This window comes from Fomitiporia mediterranea (assembly GCF_000271605.1).
Source record: "Fomitiporia mediterranea MF3/22 unplaced genomic scaffold FOMMEscaffold_14, whole genome shotgun sequence".
In the NCBI taxonomy this organism is placed as follows: domain Eukaryota; kingdom Fungi; phylum Basidiomycota; class Agaricomycetes; order Hymenochaetales; family Hymenochaetaceae; genus Fomitiporia; species Fomitiporia mediterranea.
Window position 1 is genome coordinate 934,505 of NW_006760399.1, and position 11,296 is coordinate 945,800.

General features: G+C 44.8%; 4 protein-coding genes across 4 annotated transcripts; 2 read left to right on the top strand and 2 right to left on the bottom strand.

Moving 5' to 3' along the window:
• Positions 1-190: 190 nt before the first annotated feature.
• On the bottom strand, positions 191-2,787 carry FOMMEDRAFT_148944 (uncharacterized protein). Its single transcript, XM_007270777.1, has 3 exons — positions 1,882-2,787; positions 850-1,820; positions 191-777 (listed from the first exon to the last, which is right to left on the bottom strand). The coding sequence occupies exons 1-3, from the start codon at positions 2,091-2,093 to the stop codon at positions 503-505; spliced, it is 1,458 nt and encodes a 485-aa protein (XP_007270839.1). The 5' UTR covers positions 2,094-2,787; the 3' UTR covers positions 191-502.
• Positions 2,788-4,291: 1,504 nt separating this feature from the next.
• Positions 4,292-5,274, bottom strand: FOMMEDRAFT_170768 (uncharacterized protein). Its single transcript, XM_007270778.1, has 5 exons — positions 4,996-5,274; positions 4,916-4,939; positions 4,724-4,852; positions 4,393-4,660; positions 4,292-4,327 (listed from the first exon to the last, which is right to left on the bottom strand). Exons 1-4 carry the CDS (start codon positions 5,252-5,254, stop codon positions 4,395-4,397), a joined length of 678 nt encoding a protein of 225 aa, XP_007270840.1. The 5' UTR covers positions 5,255-5,274; the 3' UTR covers positions 4,292-4,327; positions 4,393-4,394.
• A 1,318-nt stretch (positions 5,275-6,592) lies between these two features.
• FOMMEDRAFT_23344 (uncharacterized protein) lies at positions 6,593-7,842 on the top strand. The gene is made up of 2 exons (XM_007270600.1): positions 6,593-6,865; positions 6,930-7,842. Exons 1-2 carry the CDS (start codon positions 6,620-6,622, stop codon positions 7,785-7,787), a joined length of 1,104 nt encoding a protein of 367 aa, XP_007270662.1. The 5' UTR covers positions 6,593-6,619; the 3' UTR covers positions 7,788-7,842.
• A 1,369-nt stretch (positions 7,843-9,211) lies between these two features.
• On the top strand, positions 9,212-9,662 carry FOMMEDRAFT_31543 (uncharacterized protein; the record flags this gene model as incomplete). Its single annotated transcript, XM_007270624.1, has 2 exons — positions 9,212-9,414; positions 9,476-9,662. The coding sequence occupies 2 exons, from the start codon at positions 9,212-9,214 to the stop codon at positions 9,660-9,662; spliced, it is 390 nt and encodes a 129-aa protein (XP_007270686.1).
• Between the last annotated feature and the right edge of the window lie 1,634 nt (positions 9,663-11,296).

Here is an 11,296-nt window from a genome sequence, read left to right on the forward strand (position 1 = left end):
AAATGAGTGTTCCTTGTGTCGCATAGTGATACACTGGCATTGATGTTCTTCAGAACTAGTAATTTTCTGAGTCCTGTATGTTAGATAACATGACCACTGTGTTGCAAATCGGGAGAATAAAGAATACATGGTTTATAGCATCTGAAAATTGGTCAGCAATAGTAGATCAGTTTGTTGAGTTCGAGAAGGGAACAAAGGGAAGTTGAAAAGGCGTATATTGGAATCACATTGGCAAAACGTAAAATGGTTATGAAAATGGAATCGTCCAAAGCAAATGTGGCATAGAGCATTAACAGGATGAATCAGATGGTTCAAACGGTTTGCTAGATAGAAATAAAGTAATGGAGCTAATAGGAGTGTCAGTCGATGAAATGAAAACGCAAAACAGGAGGATAAAGAAAAAGCAGGAGACGGGAAAGGAATAGGAATAGAAAGCTCAAATTTTGTAACATTCATAAAGCAGTTTCAGAGCAGCAGTTTAGCACGATCACGATCGCGGTTTTCAACGGAACATCTTCTGCTGGATATCAGATAGCGCTATCTTCGAAAGCCGATTCTTCTCTTCTGCAGGCAACCTCGCGCGCCAGTATGCATTGTCTTCGCCATCCTGAAACAGCATGAGGCGGGCAAGATAGTCGTCTTCGCTGCGAGAACGCGTCTGGTCAGGTTTCTTATGGACACAGCGTCCCAGGATGAGGCGCTTCCTGAGATGACGATGGCACGCATCCCGACGGGAGAATTTCTGTTTACAGCCAGGCCAGATAGTACCGTCGGCGTCTGCATTGTGTCAGTAAAACAAGTGCGTCGTGAGTTAAAGGTGATCCGCGAAGAACTAGGTACGATGCTTACGAATTACGTCTCGACAATAAAACTTCTCGCCTGACACACACGTCTTGAGGTGTCTGTTCATATCGGGTTTACGACCTGTGAGTTGACCACAAGCTGCACATTTCCACTTTTCGACATCTTTGCCATCCTGACGGACCCATATGCGGGTGTAAGCTGGGAGACCGTGCGCCAAAATAGCCGGGGAAGTGCTTGGAGAGCCTGTGGGTGAATTGGATGACTGGCGAGGCTCCAAGAGCGGACTGAGACTGAGTTCGCGATATGACTTGGGCTGACGCGCGGCTGCGCGAGAAGGACGGTGCTTCCGCGTGGCCTTCCGAGTCTTTCTGCGAGGAAGAGGAACTGTAGCTCTCTCCGGTGTCGGCGATGGAGAAGGATACAGACACTCTGGGGCTATGGTATCTGGTCCCGAAGGGTGTTCAGCTCGATGGTCGGGCTCTGGAACGGGAGAGCACTCGGATGATGGTCCAGAGTTAATCGGACTGTCGAGGACCATGCAATCTGCACGAGGCGATGGGAGACCGGCTCCGATGGCGAGATGTTCATTGTCACCAAGGAACGGAGAGAACGAGGGCAGTTTCTCGGACGAGAACAGTGGAGTGGGAGCGAAGCATCCCTCAGGTCCAGCGGCCAGCGCATCGGAAAAGACGAAAGATGATGAGTGCGCCGACGCGTCGAACATACGCGGACATTCGAACAGCCCCAGAGCATTGCTTGAATCATCGACACGAGTACTGTTATTCGCACCGAGAATGGTGTTTGAAGGATTACCCACCCCCAAGAACGGCGAGGATCCTGCTGTGGAAAATGGCGAAAGGAAAGAAAGGGGTGTCTTTGCTTCAAGTTGTGGTGCGCTGTTAAGGATATCCATAGGAGCAACTGCCTGTGGAACTCCGATCTGGTATAGTGAAGATGTCTCCGGCTGAATGAATTGCGCATCAAGTTCATGATCTCCAATGCCGAGACTCGGATTGCTATCGATTCAGTTAGTCCAAATGTTGGAGGAACAGACAGCCAAGTTTAAAGCTAACTCACGAGTCGCTCTGCGAGCCAAATGAAAATCCGGTCGCGTCGGCAGCGTCAAAGCCGGTCGTGTGAGGTAGACATAACGAACCGAAATCAAGAAAATCGATAGCATCACGATCCGTATCAAGTGCGTTGACGAGCATCATCATATCGCATTGAGTCTGCTCAGCAGAGTTGAAAATATCGTACGCGTTTCTCGAAGACGAGTTGGAGGAATCCATCACGGCGCTAGGAAATTACCAGGAAGGTGCGATGTCCAAGCAATGTTCGCGAACGGGGAGAAAAGGAGGAGGGAGGCAGAATATCGCAAACATCTTACTGTCTTTTATATACCCTATATGCGCACAAAAAGGGAGGATTGGGGAGGAGCAGGACGGAACATGTGGTGCAACGAACGAGTCCTTTGTGAAGTCTTTTGAGAAGCGAATCCGTCTAAATTTACCAAATCGGGTAGGGCACGAGGCTCGCAAGTCGTTGCAATCCTTTTGTGGACCAGGTAGGTGATGCTACACGACCCCAAGTATCGCTTCGTTCCGGTATGCCGCACAAAGGAGCTCGTGATTTGGGTTCCACTAAAATGTGCACAAAAACCGATATCAACTCGTTTTCTTCGACGTTGGACTATCCATTGTCCGAGCTGACCGTCAGTTCATTCCTATCCCTCCGCATCGCCCGTCGAGAATCAGATCAAAACCAGCTCAAAATCATATCCTCAACTCAATGATGTTTATCGTTTATTTACTAGTGCACAATCAGTAAGACTTAACACAGCTCGGGCTTGCCAGGTGATACCCCTTCTTCATCCATGCTCATCGTTCGGACCGGTCCCGCTCTCCTGTAGTGCTTGTCTTTTTGCGGTGTCCTTTGTTCCCCTCCATGATATGCTCCAAAAGTTAAGGTTCAGGTCGTCTTTCCAGAGTCAGAGGTGCTGTGCAAAGATGAGAGAGAAAGAGAGTCAGGGAGCTTGAGCGTAAACCTTAGCATGGCGAGCACGTGGAGCTGACTCAGCTTTCTTGATTTCATTCCTTTGACGATTGCCTTTTTCGTCGTTCCCCCTTTTCATTGCTCTTTCTTAGTCTGATACAGGTAGATTTTTGCGTTTATGATTCTCGCTAAGTATACGACAAGCGACACAGTGCTGATGTACTGGACACCGGGAAGCAGTGCTTCATCTTTGCCCTGCAGATCAGGCTGTATAATATCAAGATCGAGTTACATCGTACACGTATTTGGTAGACAATGGTAGCCGGTCCGCCACAACGTCATTGAATCTCGGGACTACCCGTTTTAAAAGTCTTACGATTTCAGAAAGCGTGCATTTACATTGGGTAGCTAATATGGTGTAGTTTGCAGGTTTGACAAGACTACAGCAGTTTACATAGTCGCTTTATGAGATAATATTAGAAACCACAACATACGTATGTAGGTTGAATCAATAGTACCTCGGGTCTCTTTATTATCTAGATCGCTTAATATTGTAGAAATTGTCAGCAAACTCTTTCTTCAGTTTGGCGAAAGTGACAAACCTTCTCAAACCCGACTGCTCATAGCTTTGGTTGCTGCCATGCCATCCTTATTAACATTACTGCACCGATTATAAGGCAACCCAACCATGTTGCTTTCACTACCACTGCCTTTACTTTAGTGCCAGCCATAGCACATGACTGGAATACTGCAAAAAGGCTTCTTGCCGGAACTTTGCTTCCATAGATTATTGACTGGACTTTTGCAGCAATCGAGCCTAAGCGAATCTGAGTTGAAGTCGTCAACAAAAAATAGATGTAAAAGTCGTTTACCTGCAACAGGACCCTTTGATGAAAAGCCTAACCATGCAAGGAAGGACATTCTTGCCACAGTAATGGTAATGGTTGGCGAGGCAGTCAAAGACAAGACAGAGGCAAGCACGACTTGTTGCCTCTTTATATACAGTATCTGTCTCCAAATATCGTATCGAACATGTGTCATGGACACAAGTCAAGATCAGCAATGTGTGGACATAACCTTATTGTATGCAGTAATTCAATACCATACAGTGTTATACTTACGCATCTTAAGGCCACGAGGCAATTTGCTCACAGTTTAAGCGCCGGACACTGACATTGTTCGCACTGATCCTAGCTAAAGTTTTGCCTCACAGAGATAATTCCTTTGGGCAGTGGCGAATCACTTTTGAGTAATGTCAAGGCATCAGTCAGGAATGGTTGTTCCCAGCAGCACGAAGCGACCAATAGAGTTGGATTAAAGAAGAATTGCTCCGTGAGGCGCAGAACCTGCGGTGTGTGTCGGATCCTCATCCACGATGCACGTGGCTATTGACGCCCAAGCCCAATAACAGCAATCTGTTAGGCAACAAAAGCAAGGATAATTCTGTACACAAAAAGAAGACACTAGTTGAACAAGCAATACATTTGCAGACATTCCGGACTGAGTACAAGCACAAAGTAGGTGCCATTCTCTAGAGATACATGATATCATTTGAGCAAACAGAAGCAACTCATAAGGAACTCGTCACATACTCACCTTTACTTCTGGTCATCGAAGCGCAACAGTGCCTTTATGACTGTCACAGAAGGCTTAAAGTCCTTGGCATCGTCCCATGACTTTGAAGATGGTCGTTTGGCAATCTCACTTATTATCCCGGCTGCAGCACCGCTCGCGCCAGAGATCCCTGTAGCAAGTGCCATTGCTGCTCCACCTCCCATTGTCAGTGATTGACAGAACGCAAATAATGATCCTGCTCCGACAGCACCACCATATACCGAAGATTGTATTCCAGCAGCAATCGATCCTTTGGAATAATATTTTCATATTTTCAGTGTCTGAGATTGAGAGAGTAGAAAGAGCAATGCACCTGCAACAGGGCCAGCGGCCGAAAAGCCAATTGCGCCAAGACCTGCCGTTAGTATTGCTGGGCCGGCAACACACGAAACTCCAGTGACTACAGCGACGGTCACAACTTTTGCAGCTATGTTTGCTTTGGCTGAGGTTGGAGGGGAATAATTCAAAACGTTGTAACGAATACAGAAACAAGTGTTATACGAACAGAGTCCTGTCTGTTTGACTTGTGCTGAATTAAAAAACATACTTTAATATTTCGATTGTGCTTTATGCAATTGTACGTACTGTCGATTTCCGTTAATGCGACACGCAACTTTGGCCAAGTCCATACCCAGGTCTTGCTTATGCTTTCGAGAATCCGGGTCAATTCCGACCTCATGATACAAGCATTTACTTTTTCAGAAAGGTTATCAAGTGCAAACTGAAGGTGCTCCTCGTCCGGGATTGCTTCTTCTTCGAAATGCTTGTCGACCTTTTTGACCCACTCTGCGGCATCCTCTTCGCCAGGACTGATGAATATTGGGAAGTCGTCTTTCTCTGCCATGTCAAGGCGGAAGTAACACCAAGGGGAAACAATAGTATGAGGCACTGAGATGTGAAGAGGCAAGGTGTGTAAGAGCAAGTAAGCAAATCGCTTGGGATTTATATGCTTCTGAGTGTCTATGACGCTAGATGGGCGTCTAAATATCACCAAGACTGCCTCGCACAGGCCATGCCCTTGATGCAGACAGCTTACAGTGGCACGAGTATTATGTCAAAGGTGCGAGGCGCTAGGAACGTGAGTACGGTTCTGATAAGAGCTTAGCTGAGTAGATTAAAATTATCCCGCAGTTCATGCGCTGTACTTGTAGATGTAGATGCAGTGCGTGTCTTAGATATGAGACCCAGTTCTAGCGCCCATTCTGATGGACTGGGCCACAACATATCCGTTCGGCGCTTGGGTTCCGGACATGGTGAGATCGAAAAGGCAACGAAGCAAATGAGTTTATAAAGCGAGTGTTGTTCCAGTTAGTTTGATACAAACTTGAGGCCGTTGATATGTGAGTGACCGTGACGAATTTGTGACAGACAGTTGCAGCATTCCCATAGACGCGAAAAACTGTGCAGCAGGAGGTGACCAAAGTCTGTACCTCAAAATTCGCGATGCTCTCGCATTCCAACGACCCACCCATTCATGGGCAGAGCAACAATGTTGAGGGTCTGTCAATATAGATACATAGACAAAAGCTATATAAACACTAACTTTTGTTAATTAGGAGCAATTAATACCTCAAGTGCTGCATGTACAACTGTTGAGAACACCAGAGTGCTTGATGACGAGAACACGCTCAAGAAGACATGGCTGACGCTGTTGCCGACTGAGCAAGTCATTGAGATTGTGATGAAGCTCGATGAACACGTCCCACAGAATGTGAGAAAAGACGTATGGCCGACGGACCTCAAGGCTGCTGTATTTCATGCCGCTGTCGCAAAGATCATGCAGTCGTCTGGCAAGGGCAATGCACATGATGTGTTGAAGTCACTGGAGGCATCCGCTGCGCAAGACGCAAAGAAGGGCACCGAAGGTTCGACTGTGGGGTCCGATTCAAATGCGCAGGCTCAATTAACCGTATCAGCGTCGTGTTCGCCTTTCCCGACATCAGCTGCTTCTCCAACTCCTGCCCCTCTGTCGTCGAGTGTACCTTCCTTAACTCCAACTGTCCCTCATGCTTCGCCTGCTACTTCGACGACGACCTACCAAGCAGCTTCGTCCTCTTACACCTACACCTATCCGTATGCGAGTGGTTCGTATGCGTACCATCATCCCGTAAACCACCAACCATACTCCTTCTACTCTCCGTCTACCGGTTCCGCGCCATACTCTTCCGCTCCCCCTCCACGAGTTCCTCCGCCCCCGGGATCGATTCCAATGCCAGAAGACGACGATGATCTACCATCATATGAAGAGATGCTTGTCCAAGCATTGACTGTTCATAACGATCCGGAGGGTACTGCACCGAAACAGTTGTTCCAATGGATGGCGGCTACGTACCCACTCCAGGCGAATTTCCGACCGAGTGCAAGTCAGGCACTTCAGAAAGCATACAAGCGTGGGAGATTTGAGAAGAGTAAGGACGGTAAATATAGGCTGAACGCCCGTTGGGAAGGTGGAAATGTTAGTTTTCAAATATGTTCTGATATTTTCTCTTCTTTGTTTACTAATGCGAACGCATATATAGACATCGAGACGGACGACGCGAAGGCCGCAGAGTTATTCCAAGGCTGTCACGAACCCAAGTCCATCCTCACATCCACCGACAAACACTTCACAATACCCACCACAGCACTATACATGGACTTACGGAGGAGGTCGAACCGGAACATCTCAATCGCAGAGTCAGTCACCAGCACCAACGACACCGTCATCTGCCGTCCTTCCACCGCACCCTCCACCGCCATCTGCGACATTACCGCCAGAGCTTGAGTCGGCACCTAATGGCATTGTAGCTCAGGGTGATACTGATCAAGAGAGCCATCGCAGCTGTATGGAGGCTGCATACAGTATTCTGCAGGCCTTGAACGTCACATCTGCATATAACTCATCGAAAGTAGAGAACGAGACAGCGAATGCTTCAGTCGTGGTCAGGGCTACGTCTACCGATACTAATACAGGAAGCTCGTTGGCGGGGAAATCGGTTGGCCCTGCCAATATCGCAACTGTTAGCGGTTCTGTTGCAGAACATTCTGCGTCGCCTGCTACAGGTGTAGCTAGTGCAACCTCAACCGCACGAGGATTATCTCAAGTTCTAGATGCCACTGTCCCTTGTACAGCATTGGATGCATTCTCAAGTCGTGCAGCTCTTCAAGGAAGTCTAGCACTCCTAGCCGCGCAACTCGCAGAACTCGCAGACACGTCAATCGACTCCACCTCCGAAGGGGTACTTTCCTCCTTACCCTTTTGGCCTACACCAGCCGAAGCATCAGCAAACTCTGCATCTGCATCCGGATTCAATATACTTGAGGGTCTGGACCTCGACGTGTTCAACTCGAATGCCTGGGCGGGGTTGCGTGATGTTGACGTTGATGCAAAACAATAGTCGTCCTTCTGACTTTCATACTTATTCTGTCCGGTCTGCTTGCACATCTCATAATCTTCTTTACCATACCACGGAAGTCCTCTCTATTCGTATTACTCCACGTTGTCTTGTGCTGTGTCTTTTTTTCGAGTGTATCGTTAGGTTTCCTTTGTTCTTTACTGGAGGTTTCCATATTTGGACAAGTCGAACAACGCTAAATGTTTCATGCTTTGGAATTTGGAAAAACATTTCCATCATACTAAGCACTAGATTATCTTGCTTGCCAAGAATTTTTATTTCAAAATCAAGGGCGCTATGATAGTGGGATCTGAAACTTGATTAAAGTACTATTTATATGTTTCCATTATCCGTTTTTCATTGTTAGTGTAGATTATGGACGAGGAATTTGAAACAGAACTGTTGATCGGAATTTATCATGCAGTACAGAGCGACATCCGCGGACGCAAATGTCTTTACCATCTGCTCGAGAACATTTTTTATTTTTTATGGCTCCACAAACCTGTACCAACCTTTAACAAGTCGTCTCTTATTATATTGATCACTAAGGGTGGAATGGGGCTTTACTTGGTTCTCCATGTTTTTCGTCTTCCTAGGAGAGACTTTAATGTAATAGACGATACTTGAAAGCTCGCTCAGTCTGGGTTTTCCAGAAAACATTAGCACTTTGTGTAGGGCCATTTGATCGCAACGCACACTGAAACATTGGTGAAACGTATTTCCGGAGTAAATCACTTGCTATGAACGCTCTAGGGTGAATTAGCCAATGCCCAAGCAAAAGAGGATATTCGAGCGCCCGTGGCGAACAAACTGGCTTGATACTCCATGCGGATTTAATGTTGCGATTCGCTTGTATATTCCAAAATTATACCTCTGAAAAGTTTGTGCTAATACTAATCCGTACATTTTCCGTATGAAAATGTTCAGCGATCGCGATAGGAAAGATTGATGACAAGATAGTCTGGGTTAAAAATATCTCTGTTTGCATTCAAAATATGACTCGATACCAAGCTCACGTACCGAGACTGGCGCATGTACAGATCAATTGTAAGATATTTGCACATATGTTGGTGTTTAGCCACACTCTCTTGCATTATGGACTTGAAATATTTGTTTCAGTCCTCTTTGAGTAGAATAGTGCATTGCCTCGAGAATGATATAGACATATGTTCTGTGGAAATTCACTGAAGCAACGAATCATTCGTTAGATCTATTGATGTAGCAGGTTATCTTTAGATGACTTCATCAGGTCCTGTTTGACACTGCAAACAAACGAATACCTTGTTTGCAGTAAAGACCAGCGAGGATTGAGAAACGAGAAGGGTATAAAAGTCGTTGAAATGTCAGGATCAGCTCGTCAGCTAGACAACACCACAAGCAAACACCAGCCGAGAAATTATAACACAAGAAAGTGAATACATTTGACAATGTCAGGTTCAAGAGCAGCACTGAAGTCAGTAAAAGCCTTCGGCTCCACCATACAGAGACGTGACATCTCCTCTGTCAAGTTCAGGCCTCCTCACACATACAAGAAGGACAAGGATATGAGGAAGGCTATGGTCGGAAATGTCTTTGCTTATGCGAAGGAAGTTGGACTTGACGACCTTGGCGCCGAATGGGCAGAAGTAAGGTAGGTAGACGCAAAAATTGTTTGTGAGCCGAGCCTATACTTACCAAGTTGGAAATTCTAGCGGATCACATCACGCACCACAGGACCCAAACGATCCGGATCAGTTCGAGCGCCTTACTGTGAAGTTCTTTGATAAAGATAGCAAGGCTATGACATTTGTAGACCCATATGGTGTCGAGCATCGGCGTCTCCATATTGCAACTGACAACCAATACTGGCATCAAGCCGGACATTGGTCAAAGGCATGAACAATCGCTGATAATTAAATAAGGTAAATGATAAATACTAGGAGTAACTAGACAACAATAGACATATCCAGAATGGTTAAAATGAAAAGAATGAATAAAAGAATGAATGGTATAATAAATATTGTTATTGAGTAAAGATAAATAACTTCTGTGTGAATTATGGTTTCAGAGATCAACATATATTTATAATGCTTTATAGTACAAGCATTAAATGGAAACTGTACTTTTGTTAGAGCTATTTAGCCAAGGCACTACTAATTCCGAATTCTAAATAAAGATTGAAGTTAAAGGTGATAATCTTGTCATCTTAATCTTGTTTCAGACCCTAACAGTAGTATTTTATCTCTACATTCACTTCAATAACTATTAACAGGGACTTACTATGATAGATAATATTATTATCCAAGGATAAATACTGCTTGCTCATATATTCTCAAAGCAGACCACCTGAAAGAAAAATACTAAAGTCAAGTTAAGATAGAGTAATGTATTAAGAAAATAAACTCTTTCCAATCCTAAATCTCAGGCATTCTGTCAAAGCATACTATATAATAGAATTTATACTTAATATTAATGCAAGCCAAGCAGGTGGTTGGTCAAGCCTTATATATCTTGTATATGGTTATTGTATGTAGCCTCAACTCTTCAAGGGTAACAAATTGGTATCTTGCTACACTTAGGGAGAAATGTAAAATAGAATTGTTTGTCTATCAGTTACTCTATGAAGAGGATTATATCATCAGAACTTGTTTCAGGGTAAACATTTCAGTACTCTGTAAGAGAACACAAGTAACATTGTACAAATGTAACTGGTCTGTACAAAATTCCTTCTGGCCAAAATACAAAAAGGTTCCCATTTGCCTCTCAGTGTTTTGGTTGTAAGCAGGAGGATATGCTTTTAAAGGGAAAATATTAAAAGCTCATGCAACTCGGCCATTTTAAGATAATATTAGAACTTTGCTCATTCCTATGTAATCAAAGTGCAGCAAAACATTACTGAAGCAGTGCAGAGGTAAATTTTCATTTTCATGAGTTATTTGAATACTGTCATAATACACAGTTGTTGCAGACAACAAGCTCGGATCAGGTGGTTGTGGCGAGAATTCAATCCGAATATCCAAACGGAGCCTCCGTTTCGAAATTTCGTGTCTGATCTATACTTATCCAGTATCAAACCTTGTGGCAGAAGTAAAACATATTGCCAATCACTTTGAAAATGGTATAGTGCCGGAAGAAAATGGCAAGACCGAGAGCAATATAAGGAGGTACACGAAACAGATTTGTTGTTCGCTGCATAGACAGAACGTTTTGGATTTTCACACATGTTCCAAACTACGTCCTTATATGGATCAATCATTTTGTCTTGTTTTGTTTATGTGGCGAGGCATTGCTCAGTAGCTGCACGTTCTCAATAGTCCTTAAAGTGTTTGAAGTTGGAATAAATCCTATTCATTGTTTCGTTTGAGCGTCAGGAATAATATTCAAGAGCAATCCTGATGGCCTGATCCCGAATTGATTGCTTCAGTCCTTCCTGTATGGAATAGTCCATTGCCTCAAAGACAAAACTTCGGACAAACGTTTCAAAAAATGCTGTCACATCAAAAAAAAGAACTTGCCGACTTGCAAATCGTCAG

Excerpts from the sequence above, each read along its gene's own strand:
- FOMMEDRAFT_148944 (XM_007270777.1), bottom strand. The coding sequence starts at position 2,093 with ATGGATTCCTCCAACTCGTCTTCGAGAAACGCGTACGATATTTTCAAC. Across the intron at positions 1,821-1,881 it reads TTTGGCTCGCAGAGCGACTC|CAATCCGAGTCTCGGCATTG; the intron begins GTGAGTTAGCTT and ends CTGAATCGATAG. Across the intron at positions 778-849 it reads TTATTGTCGAGACGTAATTC|ACGCCGACGGTACTATCTGG; the intron begins GTAAGCATCGTA and ends GACACAATGCAG.
- FOMMEDRAFT_170768 (XM_007270778.1), bottom strand. The coding sequence starts at position 5,254 with ATGGCAGAGAAAGACGACTTCCCAATATTCATCAGTCCTGGCGAAGAG. Across the intron at positions 4,853-4,915 it reads AGTCAAACAGACAGGACTCT|CCAAAGCAAACATAGCTGCA; the intron begins GTTCGTATAACA and ends CTCCAACCTCAG. Across the intron at positions 4,661-4,723 it reads GGCCGCTGGCCCTGTTGCAG|GATCGATTGCTGCTGGAATA; the intron begins GTGCATTGCTCT and ends ATTATTCCAAAG.
- FOMMEDRAFT_23344 (XM_007270600.1), top strand. The coding sequence starts at position 6,620 with ATGCCAGAAGACGACGATGATCTACCATCATATGAAGAGATGCTTGTC. Across the intron at positions 6,866-6,929 it reads CCCGTTGGGAAGGTGGAAAT|ACATCGAGACGGACGACGCG; the intron begins GTTAGTTTTCAA and ends ACGCATATATAG.